The following is a 25670-nucleotide window of genomic DNA, read 5'->3' on the forward strand; positions in this document are numbered from 1 at the left end:
TCCCGTGAACATTGATTCCAAACAGTTTCAACTCAGGATTCCCTGCTGCAACTTGAAGCGAGTTGCCCAGTCTGAGTGAAAATGAACATATCTATTTGATCAAATAGTCATCTATTGATATTCTCAATAGCTTTAAATGATTCCTGAACCCAGAAAATGTATATTTTGACACCAAGATTGACCTTCTAAGTGGTTTGGAAGATATAGCATTTCTCATAGACTTTATATGGCTGCCATCACCGCAATCTTGATGAAGTGGCTCCTACTAAAAATCGAAACCTATAATGATAGAGAGTATGTGGAAAAAATGTGGTGCTCTTGTCCGGCGTGTCCCATTTATTTGGCTAAGCCGCCTGACTAAGTCACACACCTCAGTACAAGGATTTTGCCAGAAAGAGTAACCTGCTACAAGTAACCCTAGTAGAATTTTTAAAATGTATGATTTTTTTTTCTCTGTCTAAATGTGTTTTGTTTTTATTGTTGCAGGTCATACAATATTGAAAATTATTTTTTCTTTTTAAGGAGCAACAGAAGAATACAAGCCAAAGAGGAGGCCGTAGCCTGTGAATGGGAATATCAAGACCTAATAAAATGTTATACAAAGTTACTGTTCTTTTCTATTAGACTGTAATAAAGCTTTTGTCACTTTAACATGTCTCTAAATAATATTTGTGGTGCTGAAAACATGAAACAGCAGCTGTAGGGTAGGTAAAGCATTCCTCGCCAGTAACCACCGGCGGCCATTTTTAAAAATGGCCGCCACAGCCATCAGAATTTTTTTTGCGATGGCCCAATATCCAGATTCAATAAACATGTATTCAGCAATGAGTGTACCAAATTTGATGCTTTTATCACAAAATGAACGATTGTTCAGCTAATCCGCCCCACTACACAGGGGATGCACATTTTTGGGGGGTGCTACCCACACGTTTAGCCCCGTTGCTCATTCCATGAGTGCACGATCCTTACAAGCTGTACCTCGTTGTAAAGGTGACTAATCAGGCTTTCCAACAATATACAATTCATCACCAGTTGGTATTATTAAAAGGGCAGTTTTTATTCATCATTGATTTATTCGTATAACAAATGCCTGCCACGGCCACTAGGGGGCGCTTTTGAGGTGGCCCAATATCCAGATTTGTTCGAAACATATTCACCAACACATCTACCAAATTTCATGCTTTTATCACAAAGTGAACGATTGTTGTAAAATATTGAGCTAATCCGCCCCACTAAACCAAAAGGAACCAGGATGAATCCAAGCGCACCACAGATGCCTGTTCTTCCAAACTCAGATAGAGTTTAGGAAAAGTATCACTTTAAATGTCATAGTGCTGTGTTTAAGCATCAAGTGTAACTTTAGCCAGTTGTTACTTGTGCAATACACTTCATCATTTATTGTATTGTACAGCTTTGTACTGCATCCTTCAATAAAACTCAATAAAACTGTCATTGTACTGCATCACATTTTTCCGTATATATATATATATATATATATATATATACATATATATATATATAGCAACAGCATTTCTGGCTGCCGTTCACTTCTGCTTCTGTTACTGTAAAACAGTTTCCCCATGCATGCCTGTTGGTAAAATATTGCATACTTTTCATTACCATTAAAATGATTGTTTGAACGAGACAAAAAGCTGAAAAAGAGAGGAGAAGCAAGATAATATACAGAATAAACAGAAATGTGGTCGGGGGTCAGAAAGGAGGTGAATGTGTTTGTGAGAAAGAGTGAAAGAATGAGTGAGTGAAGAAATGTTTGGTGATGTCAGAGCAGCAGTATGTCCGCTGATCAGACAGCTGCTGGTTTCCACTTTGTCTTATCTCTGACCGCACCCTGTCTGTGTGTGTGTGTGTGTGTTCCTACTGTACATGCTGATGTCCTGATATGTGAACATCTGTTCATGCATGCTTGTGTGTGTGTGTGTGTGTGTGTGTGTGTGTGTGTGTGTGTGTACAGGTGTGTTTGTGAATGATTAGCTGTGTGTGTGTGTGTGTGTGTGTTTGTGTGTGTGTGTGTGTGTGTGTTTCAGGTCTTGGTATGTGCTGCCCCGGTGAACCAAAATAAATGTGTTAATGGGCACAAGAGCATAAAATTGTGCCCAACGTTTTCTCCCATGACTGGTTCTTGGCCCACTTGCGCCACCTTAGTAAAAAAAATTACTCATTTGAATTATAATAAGGCTTAAACTTCTTCTGCTTTGAGTGACTGGTGGGAGCCATCACAGCTGGCGTCTTTCAGGAACCAGGCTTCATTCAGCCACCTCAGCTCCATCACTAACCCACCTTTTTGTGCATTTTTTGGGATTTGCTAGAGGGAGGGACCCAGACGGCGATGGCCTGAGTCATTTACATTTGGTCGTTTAGTGCTTGGACGCTTTTATCCAAAGTGAATTACAAAAAAAAGGGAAACAATCAAGGTATAGTGCGATAAGAGGCAGCAATAAATGTTCGTCACAATTCTTTAAGGAGTACAATTGTCGTTTTGGTGCTAGGAGACACCACACTGAACTTTATTTTGACTCTTTGGAAACCTGACAACATGGAGACTACGTCCATGTTTAGCACAGCCTATGGTTGTCCCACATGTGATTTTGCTCCTTTTCCATCGTTGCAGCCTGAAGCTCTAGAATAAAAATCAAAAGTCCATTACTGAACCATAGCATTTAAAATAAGCCAAAGTCCTAAATGGATGTTATACATAATGCACATTATTTATGTCAGCATCCAATGGTTAATTAAGCTTTTCAACAAAGTAACCACATTATTTCCACCATTTGTCCATTGACTGTCTCCCACAGTGAGATGGAGAAGAAAATGTTACCCGACATTGGTGAGATTTGTCAAAGGATGGGATACGAGGAAAGGAAGAGAGAGAATAAGACAGGAAAAGTCATCAGAAAGGAAGGAAACACAGAGGAAAGCAAGGGAAGAAGACAAGGGATCATATAGAAAGAAGAGAGGAAGTTAAGAGGTGACAGGACATGACAGTGGGTGGAGAAGAAAAATGGGAGGAGGGGCACAGAAAGGGAAGAGAGGGGGAAAAAAGGATGTGGAGAGTTTTCCTGTTTTCTGTCCGACATGCTTAGCTTGATGCTGATGAATCACACACACACACACACACACACAGAGGATGTGTCTGGAACTGACATGCTGGTACATCCTGCCAGCAACAGAACAGCTGACTGTGATATCTTCATCAACGGTGTGTGTGTGTGTGTGTGTGTTTGTGTGTGCATGCGTGCGTGCGTGTGTGTGTGTGTGCGTGTGTTTGTGAGGAACAATTTGAATTGGACCTTTTATTGGGCTTTTATTGAAACATGATATTAATAGTGGAGCTGAGTTAAAAAATGTAGTTGTGAGACTCCTGATAATGTGTTAATCCTGCAAACAAAACATTAATATGATCTCACTTTATACAATCATTATAAATAACATATCAGCCATAGTTGCTCATTACACATCAAGCTGACGTGAAGCAACATCTGACTCCATTTGGAGTCATATTTTTGTCCAGCTAATGAAATAAAGTCCAATATTTGTGCACTTTCAGACCTGATTTACAACTCTGCAGTGGAAATGGCTCCACAGTGTTCAACAGCTATTTTTTTTAGTGTCTTTCTGTAAAAAATTATATATATTTTTTTAAGGTATTTAAAAAATAATCTACCACCTTAATGCCCAAAAAGTTGAGATGCTGTGAAAAATATAAATAAAAACAGAACGCATCAAAGTAAGAATTCTGAGTTTACTTCTTACCGAAACAAAAGTTTGAACATTACATGTCTCGTTTCTTTACTGCATTGAGTTCTGTTTATATTCATCATTTTTTTTACAGCATCTGAACCTTTTTTGGACAATGGTTGTACATCATAACTACTACTGTAGCGACTGCTATCACTACAAATGATAAAATTAGAAACAGGAATGGAGATTCTAGGTATGTGACTGAAAATAAACCTTATAGTTAACTATTTTCGGTCACACCAAGTATTTAAACTGCTCTACAGTGACCACTGGAATGTGTGTGTGTGTTGGGACGTTGCTGAATTATTTGCAATGTGAGTTCAACGAGGCCAACGCAGTTTTAGGAGCACGAGCTGGAGATTGAAAAAGATCTTGATGAATACTTACAGTGTCTAACTACAACCTGCTATTGTGGTCTAGCTTTCTATATAAGACCTGTTGGCTTGAAGAGAGAGAGAGAGACACGCACACACACACACACACACACACACACACAGCAGGTCTAGTTGGACTCCTGTGGCTCTCTTGCACAGCCATCACTCAAGTTTAAGAGTCTGGGGACAGAAGCAATGCCTCCAACACACACAGCTGGACAAGGCCGCCATTGAGCTCCATAGTAGTTGCTTAAGAATTTTTTTGTAAAGTCACTGCAGTGAAAAATCAGCCAGGAACAGCTTCATACAGTGGTCTTTTGAGTAACAGCTACATGTTTTCCAGGAAAGCTGTTATAGAAATCTAAATATTGAGGTTCATGGTGCTCATTGACTGGTGAACAGGAAATCATGCATCATTTTTGGGATAGTAAAGTCTCGCCAAGACCAGAGTAGTTTTAATCATATTCATTATACATCCAAGGACAAAATAATCTCGCTCAGACAAAGCCAAGTGTGTATTGGTCTGTATTTCTGTCTGAATGAACACCCAGACTAACAAACTTTGAACACACACACACACACACACACACCACAGAAGCCACTAATCTACAGACAAGAACAAAAAAACATCCTTCCCGTTAAAGACAGGGACAAAATGTGTGTATTCTGGTGTGTGTGATGACATTTTTAGATTCCAAGGACAGGGTGTGTTTCCTCTCTCGCTTTCTATTGTTCCTGCAGCAGCAGTGATCCTCCGGGAGCGGAGCAAACACCAGGACTGTAGAGCAGCGGCCAATGGCAGGGCAGGACACCGAGGCCCTGAGGCTGATGGGAACTAAATTCTGTCCTCTTTTGCTTTCCTGTTTCTATGGAGATTTAAAGTACATTGTGCCCACTTAGTCTTCATGAGAAGGACAGAGATCGTGTCATGGAGGACAAACATGACTACTGAAACGAGGTTACTGTTCAGTTTGTCCTTGATTCAGTGAAATCAGTAACTGTGCTCTCTGGTTGGGATGACACCCTCTTTGCCCTTCATGGCACGTGGTTACCTCTCCCTGTTTTAACCCACTGGAGTCTCCAAAAGCGCCAAAGCATGGCTTCTTCATCACATCCAGATGTAAAAACAAAGCAGACCAAAAAACAAACAAACACAAAAAGACACAAAATGACTAAAAAAAGACACAAAATGACTAAAAAAGACAATAAAAGACACAAAATTACCAAAAAAGACACAAATGACCAAAAAAGACACAAAGTGATTTACAAAGAGAAAGGATTCAAAGATGGACAAAATAGCCCAAGACTCCATAGAGTTAAGGGAACATGAAATATTGAAGCATCAGCATAACTGGTCCAGGAGGCTTTGCTGCCACCTGCAGGACTGTCCTACAAAGACCATGAATAGTGAGTCCACACAGCTCTATTGGCAGCATACTATCGAGTGCCATTTAATGCAGCAATAAACAAATACATACATACATTTAAAAACATATCTATAAAATAAAGCTTTTTGCCACAAGCTCACTGTGGCTGTGACCACCAGTGCTGGGTTCTTGCTGGCTGAAATTGAGAAGTGAAGGTTCGTTTCTGGAGTGGTGTCTGCTCTCCTCCCAGCATAGTAATGTAAGCAGTGATGAGTGAAGCAGAGGGACTGTGGCCGCACACCAACTTGCTTTGATCTGAATAGCCAAAGATAGCCATCACCCAATAATTTAAACATTTAAAAAAAAGAGCTGGGAAATAATTATGGCATTTTGAAACAAAAGTCCCATTAAGTAGGTAAGTAATATGAGGTAATCAATTTAAGGATTTATTTCATAGCCTAGCTGTTCATGTTTTTATTTATTCAATATTGACTTAAGTGGCATACTGAAGTATACTGCTCATTTCAACCTGAAAACAGAAGCCTTTGAGTGTGCAGTGAAGAGTAAACGTGAGGTGGACATTTGTGGCTTTGAGTGAAATGTTTTATGAACTACGGAATGAAATCTGATACACATTCATCAATGTCTCAATGAATTAAAAAAATTTGGTGTTCTCTTTATTTCTTTTCATCTAGCACCATCATTAGGTCAAAATCTGTCATTTGTAACTATTTTAACCTATTTATATAGGTATATACTATTATAGGTATATACCTATATACTATTTTAAACTTACTATTTCATACACTGTGGCATAAATTGTCCATGTGCATGGTCACATGTGTGAAATTAACACTGGCAAATATTCTATGCAAACGAAGGGACAAAAACAAAATATTTGCTTTCGGTGCCAAAGAAAACGTGCCTCTTCACATCGTATGGAGTTCAACTCTGGTGAACTTTGACCAGCTAAACTGCAGCCTAAATACCCCAATATTGTCTTACTGACTTGTCTTAGATTGTGTCTACAAGAAAGTTTTGGTAAATTTAACTTCCATTAATAGAAATCAAAACTATGAGCAACATTTCACAATAAGACTTCTCCGAAAACTGAATAAAAAGTTGATGCAGCAATGGTTGTTTATGAAGAAAACAGACAGGATTACAGTTGTCTCATTATTTAAAAAAATGTATTTGTATGTACTTACATACTGGTGTCAAAAGAGTATGCACCAAAAATGTCACATTGACTCACAATTACAAAGAAAAAGCATTTTCTTTTCTTCAATTACAAGTATTGAAAAACTATGTACAGAAAAAAGGGCATGGTGACAAGATAGTACACTAGAAACAAACTTACAGTCACACAATGTGGTTTAAATGAGGCTTCTGCAAATAAAGACAAAAAAATCTGAACAGCTACGCTGCCTTGGTGCTCTGAACTTCAAATTGTATTTCCACTCAAAAAGTAATCATTCTCTCCACTCTACAGCATCAGGGCTTTTTCAGAGTGTGCTTGCAAAAATGATTAATTTTTTTTTAAACTGCCAGAGAGCAGATTTGTCAAAAATAAAAAGAACAAAAAAAAAACATTTGAGTGGAAATACTTTTTACTTTAAACACATGTCCTAGAGATGATCTTAAAAAGTTGTTACCATAGAAATAGGACAGACAGGGAGTGTAAGTGGGGTGGAGGAAGGTAGAGTCTGGCTGTGTGGACATCCAGGGCTTCAACCGTGTCTCTGTCTGGATGGACACACAGACACATAAGACGCAACGAGTCGATTATGCTGCTATGAGATCTTACAGATGAGAAGTACACTAACTCCCAAAACCCCGGCATCTTTTCTCTGTCTGGAAATTTACAGATTTTGCTCAAGACAAGACACAAAGCAGGAATGAAAAAAAGAGGCAAGATGATGGTGATGTTATGTGACCAGCAAGACTTAATATCCTCACTTATGAATGGGTGCCAATGGGGAAAATATAAAAATGAGAAACAAAAGCAACTGGGTTAGTACCCCAAACCCTTCAGTCCCTCTGACCCCCTTTTCCACCAACATGGAATAGGTTTTGTGTCGAGCACACAATCCTGAACCGTCCAGAGCATTTTGACCAAAACTACACTGGTTTGGAATTTGATAAATTCAGCAGGTCTTCCTTTACCTGAAGTGCGTACAGAAGTGGGCATGTCACATTCTGCAGATTGGAAAGAGAGGATGGCACATAATAGTCTAGTTGGTCCGTGCTTGTTTTTGGATTAAAACAAATAAATCCAAGAACAGTAATCAATGTGAACCACCATCTTGCTACGATTGTTTACTACCGTTGTGGACGACCGCCCTCTGTAGACGACACTAAAGATTACAATGGTGTCACTCAAGAGATGTGGGCTGGTTCTCTAGGTAGCACCACAGAGCCAATAATTGGTGGAAAAGAGGTGTTATTAGAGTCTGTGACTAAAAAGCTGGCCCTGTATAAACTCAGGGTGGGGTATGAGAGTGGAACCTGTAAAAGGGAGGCAACACATTCAGTGCCACACTGGACCAGCACGCACACTCTTGCTGCAGCTTGAATCCTTATTTTGGGCTTCAAAAGACAATAATAGCCTCTCATTAATTGTCTAGTGTGAACTTTAAGCAATGTAAATCTATCTGTGGCTACTTCAGGTCCCTCTCTGGGTTAATTTGAGATGGTGCCTGCAAAAGGAATTCATGTTTTTTTGGCACTTTGAGATAAAATGGATGCCTTGTTATTTGGGTGCAACACAGAGAGAGCATTGTGCGATTTCATATTGGAAAAGTAACATGCTCATTTCATACTGCAAAAGTGCAATGAAAATGCATGTGTGACTGTAAATTGTGAACAGCCATCAGACAGAGGTCACTACACGAGCTCTCCTTAAATTTCCACTAAATGAAAACTGCAGTGTGGAAAAAGATTAACAACGTGCAGTGCGTGTCTGGTTTGTTCTGCAGCTTTCCTCTAGTCACAATATGTTGTGTTTGTGACTAGTGATGCGCTATTCAGCATGCCTGTGAGTCTGCCTCTTCTGAATTAACAAAGTAAAAGTTTGTCCAGCTTCTTTCCAGCGAGACCGAATGATAAGAAACTGGAGAGGGTGCTAAAGTGAGTACCGGCCTAAAACAGAGGAAAAAAACTACAATGGTGATCTTAGTTCAGCTGACATTTGAGCAATTGTAATTTTTCTGTTTTAGGGTGAGTGAATGTTTAAATTTTGAACAGAATGGGTCTCTGGTGTATCAGGGGTAATCTGAGACCAGCTGCTTCCTCGGGGACAGTTTCTCTTTGCTTTAGTCACTTTTAGCCTTTTTGCTGTCGTTCCCGTTCGCCTCTGGCTCGGCTCCTCCTGCCTCCTCCTGGTGCTTCCTCTTCTTGGTGTCGTCTGGCTGAGCAGTGGCCGGGTGTGGCCGGAGGGTGATGATGATGCAGGTCATGTTGTCACATCCTGTCCCGTCTCCAGATGTGTCTGGAGCCAAACAGTGGTCCAACAGCTGTCAGGTGGACATATGGTATTTAAAATTAACATGCATGAACCTTTTTATTTATGAGAAACGTGATTTACCATGTTTAATGGTTTAAAGGCCACGAGCCAGACCAGTTAACAGGGTTGGGTGACACCAACAAAAATGACAAATGGCAAATCATTTCTAATAAGCTGTGCTTTAAGATAGTCACACTGTGAGAAAATAAGTCAGTAGATTCGGCAGTTCGAATCTAACTGAAGAGCCCTTGAGCAAGGCATCTAACCTCCCCTGCTCCCTGGATGCAGAAATGTGCTCCTAAGCATGGTGCGTTCACTGGTGTGTAAAGGATTGGTTAAATGCAGAGGACAAATTCACTTCTCACCGTTTCAGTGAATCCTAAATCTTAATCTGTTTTTTAATTCCATGTGAATCCGAATTAAACTGAATCATGAGGTGCCTGGACGTTCCCACCCCTACTAACCGGATCCCTCTCTCACCTCTTCCACAATGTCTGTGAGGGCTCTGACTTTGCCATTCTGGTCTGGTTTGATCCTCTCGCTGATGAAGTCCACCACCTCCTGACTGCTCAACACATTCCTGCACACGACACGAACAGGGATTATAAACGAGTAAATGACGAATAAAAAGGAAGAACAGCCTAACATGCATTACATGATAAATTATGTGTGAAAATCTTTCATAGTTAAATCTACAGCTATTCATGAATCCTGCTAAATAATCAGTTACAAAGACAAACTGCCAATGACCACTTAAACTGACCAGATGCCGTCGCAGGCAATGACCATGAAGTCGTGGTCCCCATTAAGTGTCAGAACTTTGACGTCTGGCATCGCAGAGATCATCTGCTCCTCTGGAGGCAGAGCCTTGTTCCTCTTGTAGAAGTGGTCACCTGAGAGTCCGAGTTAAAAGCTTGTTAAGAGAAACTCTTTCTGCTCACAGGAACGGGTTTCCCCAGAGGATGAGTGTATGTAAATATATTAGACTGCCAATTGGAACCCAAAACAGAAAATAATTATAATTATTGACAGTTTGGTTTAATTCTGATGCAAAGATGAGTGCCTAAGACAAAGTCAGCTTTACCAATAGCTCTGGAGAGGTTCAGTCCACCGTTGACCCGTCCGTCCATGGTCACTTTCCCTCCAGCGTTTTTGATGCGAGCTAGTTCCACCTCGTCCTCTGGCTTGTGGTCGTACGACATGTCCACAGCTTTTCCTACAGCAATATTTCAAAAATTTACTGCAAAGCCTTTTATGTTATGTTGTGTGTTTATAAAACCACACACACAATAAAAAAAGTTTTCTCATAAGCTTTTTACTTAAAAAAGCAGAACTAACAATACACTCTCTGTGTAGAGGAAGCTTATAGACATATGGCTGAAGTCCCTGTGTTTAATTCAAATTGAAAGACATTTTTGCCTTTTTACACTAAATTGTTTGGACTTACCACGCTCAGACACCACGCAGCGAGAGTCTCCAGCATTGGCAACGATCAGCTGTTTCCCTCTAATTAGAGCCACGACAGCTGTGGTGCCGCTGTCTGAGCCAGGCTGCAGATACATGAACATGAGATGTGATGCACTGTTAAAACTGCCATAAAGCTTGACACAATCAACATCAATAAAACACAAATTCCTCTTCCCATAATAAAACTTCATCCTTTGTTTAAAAAAAAAAAAATCCAACAACTTACTTCACCCCATGACTGAATTGAACTAGCTAAAAGCTTTCAGGCATTTTCATGCAGAAAGAATTTCAGGCAGCCACCAAACCTTCTTCTATTTACATAAAGTCATCACAAATCACTAAACTCGGCTTCTACTGCACAGAGGCCATCTGGCACACTGCAGCCTGTTTGTACAGCTGAGCTCTTTAAATGGCTAGAAAATAAACTACTGCTAACTTGGCCAGCTCTTAAAGGTGACAGGCAAAAATCTTGGTTTCAATATGACTAAAAAAGTCACTTTATAAGACGTGTTCAACAAATTATGTAAAGACTCACAAACAGTGAAAAGATTTTGTTGATAATGTCCATTTCATGTATCAGAGAAGACACTCTGCACAAAACCTAAATAAATATCAAACTTAATTTAAAATAACAAATGATCAATATATAAATATTTAATCTCCACTGTCAAGACATTTGCACTGCAATTCATCTTTCAACTTGCCAGCTAAAAGGGTTATTAGGAAGTTGATGCAGTACTTATCACAAAAAGCAGGTGTGCGTTAAAACATTAAATTGTTTTATTCTGCTGTTTCCAGTTCATACACACCTCCTCCTTGCCGTCCATTCCAGGTAGGCACATCTCTTCCTCTTCTTCATCTTCAGAGTCTTCCTCTCCCTCCTCCGTATCCTCCTCCTCTTCCATCTCACTGCTGTCACCCTCTTCCTCTTCGCTGCCATCCTAATTTAAAAAAACAACAAACAAAAAAATGGTTACAATGCAACATTTACTGAGCTTGCACAGCTTAATAGCGCGGTTTATTCGGGTCCTCTTCTCTCACCTCTTCATCACTGCCCTCCTCCTCCTCTTCGCCCTCCTCAGACTCCTCGCTGTCATCAAAAAACCTGGATTTGGAGTCTCCTGCAGCCTTAGAGGCTGAGGAGGAGCAGGAGGGACCTGCGTCTCCTTCTGCTTTACCAGCTTTTTCTTCTCCATTGGAGCTTCCTGACCCTCCACAGTCCACTGCTGCTGTGAGGAGAAGCAAGGGCAACATGAGATGATGGACAAGAATAATAACGAGTAAAGTAGAAGATGTTGTGCTTTGATTACAATTTTAATGGACTTGTGAAGCCACTCACTTGACTTTTTTAAAAACAAAACAGTACATTTCCAAGATATATTATCACTATTTCAGCAGGCAGAGCGTTTTCCATTTTCACATAACATATAAGGATACCCATTTTAATATGCAAATAAATTTGAACTAGAACACTAAACAAAGACTTTTTCTTGCCATCCCTTTGAAGACAAAAATGTACTTATTAAAGACTTCTGAACACCAGCTCCATACCTGCAGCACTGCCTCCTCCTGTTCTCCGACAGGCTCGCAGCTTAGACCCGCATGCCGCTCCTTCGGCTTCTTTCACCTTCCCGTTGCTCTCCTCCTCCACCTCTCCGTTTACCCCCTCCTTCTGTCCTTTCCCACCTTCCCCTTTCTCTCCAGAGGACTCAGCATGTGAGCAGGACGCCTTCTTTGCAGCAGCACTGAGAAAAACAAAACAAAAACACAAAGAGGAAATAAGACAAGGCCAAAATGAAACGCGTATTTGCTGTTGTTTCAAACAACAATCAAAAAAAACCTGAAAACACAGAAGTAAAAAAGCCAAGAAAGAGGTTTCTGATGGACCGAATATGGATAATTCGGCCCCCAAATAAGTCAAAGAAAAAAATAAATAAAATAAAAATGCCATCATTACTTCAATAATGTTTTTTTTTATTCTGCTCAAAAGGGTTGTTGAAATGAGATATTATACAGAAAGGTAATCAGCTTCATGTGTAAAACAATTTAGGGATAGCCAGAAAGACCGGACTGTTGTAATCTGTGTTTACTGTTTGCGTTGACTTGCATGATGTCACCACTGAATTGTTGTTTTGCATTAAGTAACATTTCCAGGAAATTCAAGTCCAAATTTCACAGGCCCTTCCAGGCCCAATATACTTGTTCATTGCCACATCAGCATTAGGCCTTGTATGAAAAGTGAAAATAAAGTGTGCAAGACTACCTTAAGGCAGCTGCATGCTTGACAGCATTGCGGTTCTGGCCGTAGCGTACCAGCAGCTCCTCTATGGTCATTGTGGCTTCCTCATGGAGCAAAGCTGCCTCCTCTGTGTCCACTGAAAGGAGGGCACAGACATGGAAACATTTAGATGTCATTTAAATAAGGATCAAAAACACTGTTATTAATCTTCCAGCACGCACTTCTGGAAGTTTTGTATCTGTTGTAATCATAACTTTTTTTGTGTATTGCATATTGATAAATGTCAATCCTCCATTACGGTTTAATATAAGATACATATTAATCACAACTCACATCAACAGTTAATACTACTACAAAAATTCCACTGTTAAGGGTGTACTCACAATCATCCTCCTCTGCCACCTTTTCAGCGGGCGGCTCCTCGGTGGGCCGCCCAGCAATCTGGACCAGCTCCTTTATGACATCCTCTCTGGTCATTCTGCTGTCGATGGCCAAGAAAGCATCCTCCAGAGCCTGGAAACACGACGCAAGTAGGTGTGTCAATAAAAGTCAAGCAACATAAATGTAATTTTGGGTTCAAGATTGACCTCATTCTGATATTGGGAAACAGTCGAGTAGCAGACCTCCGGTTGTAAACAGCTCTGCTCTGTCAAACTTGCTTAAGACAGATCATACTGTGGCTTCTCACCTTTTGCAGTTTTCCATCTTTATAGGTCTTCTGCTCCTTGATGATGCCAGGAAGGTACTTTGAACAGTACAGGGCCACCTCTTCACCTTAATGGGAACAGCAGGTTATATACATTCTCGTGGTAGGAGTGGGTGTATACATAGTACTCACAGGTGTGGAAAACAAACAACAAAAGGGGAAAACCTCATCTATAAATGTCCCTGACTGGCATTGGTGATGCCAAACAAACCTGAGATTTGGGGGAAACTGTCTTTAAAAAAGTTTTGAGGATTGTGTGCGTTATGCATAGCCAATGTTAGGATAAGGTAAAGATTTGGCTTAGTCACACAATACTGTTATGCAAGTGTTTAAATGCTGTAAACTCCATAATGTATGCAGCAAAATAATACACATTTGAGACAGTGCGTATGTGTGTGTTACCTCCATGTCCATCATAGACAGAAAACATGGCTGTGTCCTCATCAAAGTCTGGGATACAATTGTGAGCATCCTGTGGCACAACAAAGGCAAAAAAAGGTACGTTACAAAACAGACAAAATAAATAGTTTACAAATCAACACACAACAATCTGAATTAATCTTCTGGGCAAACTAAAATAAAAAGCAAACTGTACATTTAGGACAAGCAAGTCAAAAAGGGGAGGGCAAACAATAGATCTCTACACATTATCTTCACTAGCTGTATGTATTTAAATACATATATTTGCCATCTCACTTTCATCATCAACAGTGTCTGCCCTCGTGCTATTGGGGAGTATTGTGTAATATTATTGCACATGTCCCTACATGTCTTTTAATTGACATACTGATGCATCTGTTTGGTAGCCAATTTTTCTGGTTGTTATCCTGTTGAAACCTGGTTTATTATTGCCAATTGGTTGGTTTTCTCTTTAGAAGTGGTTTAACAACAGTTACATGCTATCAAATGTTTTGGGAGTGGGAGTACAATGTAATTCAGCAAGCCAAAAACACTGACTGTGAATTATGGATCTAATCTTTCACTGCAGCTGGTGCTCAGGGAAAAGCTAGATCAAGACTGTGGATAACTTGGTGTGCTGTGGAAATATACCAACCACCCCAAACAAACAAACCCATACAGAGAAACCCTCACGCCTTTTAGCCCGCCATTTACAACCCAAGACTAATTCTCTCTCTCACTGGGTTGTGTTCAAGAAGCGGCAACATGGTTGTCTGTGATCCCGGTCATTCATTTTCCGTCTCACCTCCATGGAGACGCGCCAGCCCTGCATGGCAGAGAAGCCGTAGCTCATGTTGCTGTTGCCGCCATCGGAAGAGGTCTTGGTCGTGTTAGGTTGCGACAGATAAGCCCCCATGGTTGTCGGTTTCTATGGCTTTACACCTGGAGAGAAGACGACACGGAGGAAACATCACATTTTAGCTCCACATAAAGAGACACATATACGCCCCTGTGCATTTGTCGCACTTCAGCTGCGTTTACCAGCTCGGCTGTAGTTTTGGTTGCTAGCTGGCTAACGTTAGCAACACCACAACAAAAAGTGGACGCATCAGCTAGCTAACATCACCGTGCTAACCCGGCTAAACTTCAGCCGTAACCTCTGCCCCCGCCGTGCGAGCGGCTGCGCAGTTGTAAAAACATCAAACACAAGGCCGAGGGTTAATTTACCTATTCTGACGGAGCAGGATGAGCTTATAAAAGGGTCCCGACGAGAGAGCTTGACATAGAAAAGGATTACACGTGTGGAAGCAGAAGCCGCTATCAACATAGACCAAGAAGAAGCAGGAGCTGTGGAGGAAGTGAGCGCGCGCGCATGTCCCTTTCGTTCGAACAAGGGGGCGTGTCCGAGACGTGCGTCATACGTCATGATGTCACTTTATTTAAAAAAAACATATAAATCAGCGACTAAACATTTCAACAACATACATGCATAGCATAACACAAACAGAAATGTATTATTGCAAGCACTGTTGATAAAGACTCTAAGTTGTTTTGGAGGGATGTACTCTTTGACTTTAACAAAAATAAAGAAAAAATATTATTTTTATTAATACATACTCCTTCTTTAGACACTTTATATTTTATTGTATTTTATATTTTATTGCTTGAAGTATGCCTAGATTGTTCTTTTTATTTAATTGTCATTGTCTATGTGTGTAATGCTGCTGCTACACTGTAATTTCCCAGCTTGGGATAAATAAAGTATATCTATCTATCTATCTATCTATCTATCTATCTATCTATCTATCTATCTATCTTATTATAAACCTCATCATACTGATGGCGAAATTTAATATTCATAAATGTAAATTTGCTGGAAGAAAACCATCTTTTGCTGCCTTTCACAATGAGCTCAGGCAGTACATCGCTTCTATTAAATTCTCCAACAACCAAAAAGCTATTAAAAAAGTTGATATTTAAAATATATATATATATATATATATATATATATATATATATATACAAACATGGAAAATATACAGACTCAATTAGATATACAGACTTAATTTAAAAAAAATCTGTTTTTTTTGTACCTGTACAAGGTAAGGAACAATAACTAAAAAACATAAGGATCTAACGCTATTCATTATTTTTTTAAGCTATTAATAAGCTATTAATACAGTCTATGGGTTTATATATATATATATATATATATATATATATATATATATATATATATATATATATATATATATATATATATATATATATATATATATATATAGTTTAACTAGTGACTTGTAGGGGGCAGCAGTGCGGCCTTGCTGCGTTTAGTCTGCCACAAATCTCATCAGAAGAAGAACCAGACTCAAACGTCATAGATTCAACATGGCGCGGGAAACCCGGGAAGAAGAGATAGAGATGGACGCCCGCGGAGCAGTCGACGAAGAGGCGGACAGTCTCCTCCCTTCAACTTTAAAACTGTACGAGACGCAGTTTTTCGGGTTCACCCCGCAGACGTGTATGCTGCGGGTCTACAGCGCCTTCCAGGACTGCCTGTACGACATTCTGCCCGTCGTGGAGAAGGTGTGTGTGAGGCAGCTGAGCAAAGGCGAGCCGGCCGAGGCCGAGGAGCAGCTCCGGGCCCGGGCCAGGGAGTGCAGCCGCAAACTGCAGCAGTATCTCGACGAGCGGTTCAAGCAGCTGTCGGAGCGGATGGAGGCGCTGCTGATGAACCGCTGCTTCTCTGTGCCGCCAAACGTCCTCCTGCCCGAGGACCAGTCACACAAGAGCTGCCCCCAACACATACAGGTGGGCGAACAAGCGTTAATTAGGGCTCACTATTATAAGCCTAAGTCAGAGACACTTTGTGATATTAGAGTCCAACATAACGCTGCAAGTAATATAACTACTCCGTGGCCTAGCCTGTAAATATTTTGAAAATGTGAAACACAGACTTAGGTAAAGAGTTGAGTTTCCTCTTCTTCTTTTTTTAAATTGCAGAGGAAAATGTCAGGTCCGCTCAAAAGTTTAATCTCTTTACTGTTATGATACACCATCCTGTGTTGTGTTGTGGCATACCTGTACATATTTTCATACAAAAATGATCTGTATATTACGTACTTCTCTTTTAGAGCCAGATTTGTAAAAAAGGCAGATACATAGGCTGATTTTAGCCCTTCACAGATACACCTGTTCAGCTTTATAGAATCGAATAGGAAACCAATGCCATGCTTATGACTAACAAGAAATAAAGGTGACAAATTGTCTTCATCAGCAAGTATACAGCATTTGCTTAGTTTTGATGGAGATAGCTCAGTTGTCATCACATGACTGATGTATGCAACTTCAGTCACATGAAAACAGTTTTTAGACTGAGGTGCAGCTGTAAGCAATCTCCCCTTGACTTTAGATTATTTTTGTTAGATATTGATCTTGGTGTTTGTCTCCCAAGACTTGGCCCACGTCTAAAACTGAATGGCCTATAAACAATGTAACACAATTTATGTGTTAGTTATTAAATCTGTCGCTTCAGTTTTTTGAAGGGCTTTTTGTGCAGTTTTCCCAGCGCAGTCATTAACAATTTTTCTTTACTTCTCTTAATGTCTTAATATGTTGTTTAAAAACAGGAAACTAATATCTGTCATGGTTTGACTGTGGTCCCTGTCTGTCCAGGATGTGCTGAGGCTGGAGTCGTCCATTGCTGACCTCCAGAGAGCCCACGAAGCAGAAGTCTGTGCCAGACAGGCCCTGCTGGCTGAGCTGGAGGAGCAGAGGGAGGTGCAGAAGCAGCTGGATGGGATCCTGACATGGGTCAGAGAGCTGCAGGAGGCCTGGGTGAAGGAAGGTAACGGCAGCTTCCATGAAAGTTTCCGACTGGCGATGGAGTCGGTAAAGAAGCTGCAGGAGGCCGTCGGGGAGGTCTGCAACAAGGCGCCTCATTGAACTAAACTCAAATTTGTGAAAAAACAGACACGAAAGACAAGAAAACTTTTTTGTCTATTATTATTTTAGAAGACAATTTCACCCACTGATTTAACCCGGTTTGTATAAATCACTAATGAATTGTGTAAATATTGCAAAACAGCATGCATTACTTTTATCAAACAGAGAGCTTCTGTTGAGACCTTTAGCCAAGTTTTAAACTTGTTTTGTCAAGTTGGGAACATTATCTTTGGCTTCTTTTTGCCATGAAGACGACGTGCATTCATTAGAAAAAGAAGATGCTAGCAATGATGAAAACTTGTGCTTTGATGCCTTTACGAACATGTATCTTTTATTTAATCCCAATAAAGCTTTGTTTCTAAGTATGCTTTGACACAACAGTAACATCAGCTAACATTAGTTTACCTGTCCGCAGTGTCAACTGGAGAAAGATTGTTAGTTGTTAAGTCTCGTATCCAGGACCTTAAATAATGACACCTTAGAGTAATGGTTGGGCTAATGAGACTCCCAATCTTCGAAATCAATCAATCTTCAGAATCAAGCTCTCATTCTCCAGAAATTGCACCTTTAACTGTTACTTGTAACTTTGTAACTTGATGTTAAGGTGTTGCAGTGATACCCAGCAGAGGGCGCTCTCTGCTTGTTAACAGCACTCACCCAGGTCAGCTACAGTTGAAGTGTGGACCTCTTTTATGTTGAAAGCTGATACATGCACTCAGTTGCCAGTTCATTTTATATATTGAGCTAAAACTATAATGAAAGTAGCCTTTACTGCAAGAAGAACATATCGGTCTTCATTAGTTAATAATGGCTATTAATCTGCCCATTATTTCCTTGGTTAATTGTTTGGTTGATTAAAAAGTCAGAAAATATTGAAAACGTCCACCCCAGTATCCTAGTGTCCACAGTGATGTCCTTACATTTATCTTTTTAACTGGAAATCTACAGATTTCAGAGCCTGAAAACACTTTCTGCCATTTTTGCATGAAAATGTACTTTAATGGCACTATAATGGTACTTTTGTGTTCAGGTAATCATTAATGCTCTTGGACTTTGATTTGTGCAGAATATGCACGAGTTAGCTGTGTAATAGCTTATTATTGTTCCTCTTTCTTTAAAATCATAATTCACCATTAATATGTGTCACCTAATATTAAACTCAAATTTAACAGAAATCACCTCTGGAGCTAGATCACCAAAGAAGTCATAGACAAACTTCAGACTGATAAAAATGTACCGTAAAATTGGATTAATGTCTTAAACTTTTTTTTACTAGAGATAGAAACAAGGCTGTTTCTGGGTTTTTCAGTTACATGGATTGGGCCATTGGGGGCGCTAGTGCTCATATATTTGTCTTGTGCATCTCAGCAGTTCACCACAGCCGTTTCAGAATGTGTTTTTAATATCTACTTGCTGCTTCATTTTAATACAGTTTCTGAGGGGAAACTGCAGCATAATTGCAGGGTGGTGTAATAATTGCAGAGCAACTTCTCCCACTGAATTATGATTTGTGAGAAACACTTATTTGGTGATTAGAAAGGTTGACTGAACAAATTGGATCACTTGTGAGTGTGTAGCTGACGTCTGGGTATTAGACTCAACATGATATAAAGGAGAGAACATTCCTTTTCATTACAGCGTCTGATCTTCAGACTCACATGGGCAACAAATAAGATCTTTTCATATCAGTAAATATATTTATTACTGTAAGGGTTTAAAATGATCAAAAATAACAGACATAATATGCATATGTTATAGCCTTTCAGTGTAATAATTAAAGTCCAATTGGTTGGGGAAAGAATCTGTGATTGTTATTGCTGATGTCAGATTTACAGCCCCAACAACAACAAAAACAATTGCAACTGAAAGTATGTAAACAACAACAAGAGGTCCAGTGTAAACACTAAACATTTGTTTTAACATTCCTGGAGTGTGTGCTTGTGTGTGCCCCACCTGCCTCGGTCCAGATGGAGGTGTGAGAAGTCTCTGTTTACGTGTAAGTCGACGTGTATTTCTGGAGAATAATGATCTTACAGGCTTAACTGTGTTTTGCCTGGAGCATTTTTTTCTGCATTGTATAGCTATAAAAATGACAAAAGCATGGTTCCCACAGGTCAAGAAAGCTGCAAAAATAGAAACTGTTCATTTGATATACTGCATAAATGAATAGGCTTTGTTCTGCTTTCTACATGTGTCTCCTGTCTTGCAGCATCTCTTTTAAATAGTTCTCCGTAAGCTTCTGAAAAGGCTGCTTTTTCTCAGAATTTAAACAATAATTAACCCTGATCTGTGCCTTAAACTATGCTATATTGGTTCCTTGAATTTGAGGGAATGGGCCTGGAGAGTCCTTGATGAAACTTTTAATTTAATTATGAAGAATGTCTGCAAACCCTACAGAAGACCTCCATACAGATTAAGGAATCAAACCATTTGTTTAAAATAGATGTCTCATTCACTTTTAACGAGTGTGTTTTCTCTGTGCTGTTTGGAAAAACAGAGGAAAACATAGAAACGGTGTTTTAAGGACAATGAAGCAGCACTATCATATTACTTGTTTTTCTTTTGGTTTGGCAATATTAGTTAAAAAATCCAATCCAGAAGCGCTGGTCAGTGGTTTCTGTGATAGAGCTGTTTTTACATGGACATCTTCCAAATGTGTTCTGAATACATCATGCTTCATGTCAGAATAAAAAGAATAAGAGGACTGTTTGTTGTGGGATAATAAGACACTGTAGTTTAAACACTGGAGTTTCCAAAACAATCTACACTTACAACTCAACTGTCACAGATTGAAAACAGAAATACTACTGTAATAAGAAAACAATGTAAGCAAACATGATGTTATTGGAATATGAGTGGACTTTAATACGTTAGTACTGTATGATACACTACCACAAAGACTATAGTTTCACAGATAGAAATTGTTGACTTCTCTATAAAGCAAGGAATTTGTATGTGAATGTGTGTGTCCTCTGCATATTTTGTGTTGTTCAGATCAGATCTACTTCATTTGGGTACTCTACTTCATTGTTATATTGCTGGGGAATCAAGGGAGAGCAGTTTGGCCAGATTATGGTGCTATAACAATTTTTGTTTTGTTTTAGTATGCAACTTTTGAACCATCAGTCCTTATTCAAATGTGTCCATATTTTTTTGTTTTTTTTGCTACTCTTACAAATTTTGAGCAGTCGTCAACATATTTGGTACAAAAAGATCTGTACCAAGCTGGAGAAAGCTGCTTTTAGGATTTTTTGTTTTGTTTTGCTAAACATGACCTTTAAAGTTTGCTCAAAAGCTTTGAAAGGAATATCTGTTTGTCTGTGTGTATGACTGTCTGTCTGATATCTGAACAACCATTTATCCATTAATTTTCACACTTGATGGGTGTTTTGCTGAAGGCCCTAGAGAGGGCGGTGTTGAATGTGAAGTTGTTAAGAACCACGGTGTGCAAGAACACTGCAAGTAGCACTCCGGGAGCCAAGCAAATGGGCCGCTCTGAACTGGCACACGCTCCTAACGTGGGCCCCTAGACGGGCACTGCACTAGCTGATAAAGAAGTAGATTGTTTTGGAAAAATGTGTTCAGTTGGATCAGTGCTGTTAAGTGGAATAGTTGTTTTGTTATCTGACTCTGACTGTTTACTGCTGATTTATCCAACATAAGATATTCCATCTGAGGAATTCAGTTTGTCTTTAATTTTATCTGATGAGGATAAATTGAGAGATTACACCATATTTTCTCCACTGACAGCCAGAGTTGGATAGTAACACCAGGAGATGGTAACCTGTGGTCATGGATTATGTTTTCAGCAGTCTAACCATGCAGAACCTCCAGCCTTCATGTTGGATATTTAGCTCTTTAAAATCCTATCTTCTGATTTTCTGCTCAGAACCACCTCCTATTTCTGTATAGTAACAAGGTGTGCACATGGGACCACAGCTGTCTGTCTTTTCTCTATTTGTGAGAACAAAGTTACAATAAATCCACAACTCTGGCCTCTGTGTGTGTGTTATAGCTTCTTAAGCCTATAAAAGATGTCGTCAAACACGGCGAGGAAACAGCTGTATGCAGCTGTCCACTGGCTGTACACACTCTGTATGTCTGCTGACAGAGAGAGAAAATAAAGTAATCAGAAGGAAAAGGAGGGTCTAATCAGCAAGAGAGAGCGCCAAACAAGTGTCAGTGAGTGTGTTGAAAAAGTGAGAGTGTTTGTGTCTGAGGGGAGAAGAGACACAACAGAGACAGAAGGTTGAGGAGGAAAGTGTCTTCACTTTACAGCAGAGTCCCAAACTTTCACACTGCTGTCCTAAACAGCTTTGGCACTGAGACTTGAGGTGTTCACTGTTTGCATGTGAATACCACACACTGTATTTTCAGGTGTTTTCAAAGATCACTTGGGTTTACTTTTTTGTTTTCGTTCCCTGTTTTGTTGACTTGCAACTTGACAGAAAATAAGTGATTTGACATGAGGTGAATTACTTGTCTTTGTTCTTTTTGTGTGTTCAGTTTGTCATACCTTAATAACGTTCAGTTTTGATATTGTTGACATCACACATGTCTGTATAATGTAACCACAACATCAAACTTTGCTTGTCATTTAAAGACTCATTGGGTCCGATACAATTTGTTCTCTCACAACTCTGTAGCTAGCTAACATTAGCCTGATAATGATTTCTAACACCATGAACTCAATCAACAAAGTTTAAAAATTGGATCAAAAGTAATTTCATAGGTGGTTAAAACACATAAATTAGATAAATTAATTAAATGTATAAACCTGTTTAAAAGAGCAGTTTAATTTAAACATTGTAGGTGCAATAAATGTATTTAAAAAGATAAGTTAGCACAGTTTAAGTTTGACGTAATTGAGATTTCATGAAATTGCTCAAATTAACTGAAAGTTATAAAATCGGTTAAATCCAGTTTCTCAAGTGTGGTTTGTCTTTAATATGCAGAATTAACAATTAATTGCTAAGTTTTGAATATTGACTGGAGAGAGTTTAGTTATTGACTGCATTGACTGACTGATTTAATTCTCATGATGTTTGTCTTTTTTCTTCAATGTTGTCAACCTATACTGTACCTATAACTAACCATCCTGGTTCAATAAAAGGAAAGGAACTGTATGAGTTCTTCAGCGTCCTCTGTGGTCCTTTATGCCGACTCGAGTTAAGGCAGGCATTGATGAGAAAGGCTACTAACTAGACAGAATCAAACTTTGGCATTGTAACGTCACGTTTTTGCAAACCACGGATACATTTGAACCCAATCTCCAAGTTAAGTCATGTTTCAATGTTGATTGCATTTCAAAATGTTCATGTGTCATTTAGGTGGGCTTTTAAATGGCTATAAGCTGGTAAATAAATATGTTTTATGTAGTGACTTTAATGCATTTATACATCATTCATACATCTGTTTCCTTATGGAATAGCGTATAATTCACAAAAATGAACAAATGTAGACCCCCTTAGACCCCCAAAAATTAGCTCCATAGTGCTGCTAGAGGTAAAAAACAAAAGAAAGAAAGAAAACTCCACAGTGACTTTAAAGCTCTGTTTGAGTATGAAAAACATTTCACTTAAAGGGATAGTTCATAATATTTGAAGTGGGGTAGAGCTACTTATCCATAGTCCGTGTATTACCTACAGTACATGGTGGTCGGCACGCCCCCAGTTAAGAAAAGCAGGCAGGAGTACAATGACACTAAGCGCTAAGCAATGTACTGCTGTGGACAGGGACAATCGCAAAATGTATTATAGCCACCTTAAGAAAATATACATTTTCAGATTTAAGCAGCACAGAGTCGACAAGCTGCTGTTTTTGTGTGCATGTGTTGACATTCAGGTGGTGTATATCAGTTTATATTTGTGTTAATGTGTCTACATGTGTGAGAATGAGTAGATCCCTACGTACGTCAGTGTTTGAGTTTATACATTGTGAGTGTGTGAGCTCATGTGTGTACCTGCTGGAATTTGTGACAGTACCCGTCTGTATGGTGTGTGTGTGTGAGCGTGTGAATCTATATGTGTGTGTGTGAGTGAAGACAGCATATGGACAGTGCCCTCCCTTCCTGTTGGGAGGGGAACAACGTGGCTCTCTGTGAACCACAGCTTGACCTCTGACCTCTTAGGATCACACACACACAAAGAGAGCGACACACACACACACACACACACACACATAAACCCAGATACCTTCACATACACAGATATACATCCACACTGAGCCAGCCAGCTGTCCTCACTGCCTGACTGTCCCACACAGAGACAGAGAGGAGAGAGGAGGTGAGAGTGACAGTCGGGCGAGCAGACAGGATTGTTTTCTCAGGCTGTGAGAGTGAGTCTGGAATTCACTCCGATGTTTTTAAACCCACGTGTCACCCAGCAGGGGAACCAACACACAGCAGCAGACCTTCTTTTCCCATTTCAAACATTTCCTCCAACTGTAGATCACAGTGACGTCATGAATCCTTAAACAGCTGTAAGAGATCACATGCACTGACCTCCCTTATGCTTTTATTTTGATAATATGTGTTTGAAACCGTTATTAGTTTACATCTGAATGCAGTGAGCATTTTTACCAATCAACCTTTTTTTGTGACCCTGCTTCTGAGAGCATGTTGTGTAATGGAAAGAACATCTCTGTAAATAATGATGTGCTATTGTTTCATCCCAAAATGTCCCAAGACTCTACTTTTGGCAGGATTTTTCTGTTCAAGCTGAATCAGACAAGAAGAAACCGTAGCAAATTTGCTTAAAATTCCCATCTTTATTAAGCACCCAATTTGTCATTTTCTGCCGCAATCAAAACAATAACAAAAGACAGAGTTTTACTGTGTTCCAGCTGTGGCCTGTTGCACCAGCGGTCAGCTGGATTACATTAGTGTTCATCATTCAGGAGGTTTATACTGGCAGCCGAATTATCCTTCTCCCCTAAACAAATGGAGCTGGTGGTTAAAACTGGCAAATCACTGAATAAAGCAGGTAAACATCAGTGTTTCTTCTATGCTGTTTGGCAGTTAAATGCCTCTAAAAACTGGACAAAAAGTCAATTCATGGCAACTTCGGGCAGACAACCCCAACTCTGATTCATGCACAGAAGAGACTTGATGCATATTAGCAGGTGGCCAAATAATATTTTTTCAGTTTCAAAAATTGTTGAAAACATTTGAGATAATATAAGTAAACAATTACTATTATTATTATTATTATTATTATTACAATATATTTGTATAGAGGTTTTCAGACATTTTGATGTGCAAATGTTTGATACTAACTAGATACTTTTAATATCTCAACTTTTTAATCTCAGTTGAATGGAAATATCAACTTTTTCTACACTTTTACTTTTGGGCCTTTCATTGAACTTCTGTTGTTTCTGAAAAAATATTTTATGTGTACATTCAAATTCTATTTAAAAAGGTGTACGACAAGTTATTAATTGTTGTGTTGATCATTTTTGCTGTTTACGTCCCTGAGATTTCTTGTCAATGTCATAATTGTTCTGATGTCTCTTCAGATTTCTTTTTGATATCATTTTCAGTTTTCTTTAAGCTTTAATTGTGAATATAACTTTAATTTTTGCACCCCTGACTCTGTTAGCATACACTGATCATGTGCAGGAGGTCCCGTCAGCCAACAGCTTTGTTTAATGTCAGACAAGCGGCTTTCTGCTGTTTTGGTCGCATTGTTTGTTGTTTCCAGAACAAACATGGAAGAAAAATGTCTGTGCCAGCAAGTCAGGATCCTCGAAAACAGGTCAAATGCCTGTGATCAGATGACTGTCAAACCTCAGCATGTCTGTAAAAGCCACGATGTAGCAACAGAAAGAGAAACATCTGCTTTTGGTGGTTGAAAACATTTTTAACATTTCAGAGTCAGCCACATTAGTGTGGAAACGGGCTTTCTTG

The 25670-nt window shown here is 39.5% G+C and overlaps 2 protein-coding genes across 3 annotated transcripts; one reads left to right on the plus strand and one right to left on the minus strand.

Annotated features, from left to right (window-relative positions):
- Positions 1 to 6662: 6662 nt before the first annotated feature.
- ppm1g (protein phosphatase, Mg2+/Mn2+ dependent, 1G) lies at positions 6663 to 15402 on the minus strand. Of its 2 annotated transcripts, none has more exons than XM_059356421.1 (14): positions 15044 to 15402; positions 14622 to 14758; positions 13820 to 13889; positions 13400 to 13485; positions 13095 to 13224; positions 12736 to 12847; positions 12024 to 12217; positions 11514 to 11698; positions 11282 to 11413; positions 10453 to 10555; positions 10090 to 10221; positions 9769 to 9898; positions 9486 to 9585; positions 6663 to 9015 (listed from the first exon to the last, which is right to left on the minus strand). In XM_059356421.1, the coding sequence occupies exons 2-14, from the start codon at positions 14730 to 14732 to the stop codon at positions 8815 to 8817; spliced, it is 1686 nt and encodes a 561-aa protein (XP_059212404.1). In that variant the 5' UTR covers positions 14733 to 14758; positions 15044 to 15402; the 3' UTR covers positions 6663 to 8814. The 2 variants fall into 2 exon arrangements, with proteins under 2 accessions (XP_059212404.1, XP_059212396.1); XM_059356413.1 differs by having other exon boundaries at positions 11514 to 11701.
- A 784-nt stretch (positions 15403 to 16186) lies between these two features.
- On the plus strand, positions 16187 to 20256 carry mis12 (MIS12 kinetochore complex component). The gene is made up of 2 exons (XM_059346855.1): positions 16187 to 16627; positions 17492 to 20256. Exons 1-2 carry the CDS (start codon positions 16205 to 16207, stop codon positions 17759 to 17761), a joined length of 693 nt encoding a protein of 230 aa, XP_059202838.1. The 5' UTR covers positions 16187 to 16204; the 3' UTR covers positions 17762 to 20256.
- The last annotated feature ends 5414 nt before the right edge of the window (positions 20257 to 25670 follow it).

This window comes from Centropristis striata, chromosome 2 (assembly GCF_030273125.1).
Source record: "Centropristis striata isolate RG_2023a ecotype Rhode Island chromosome 2, C.striata_1.0, whole genome shotgun sequence".
Lineage (NCBI taxonomy): Eukaryota > Metazoa > Chordata > Actinopteri > Perciformes > Serranidae > Centropristis > Centropristis striata.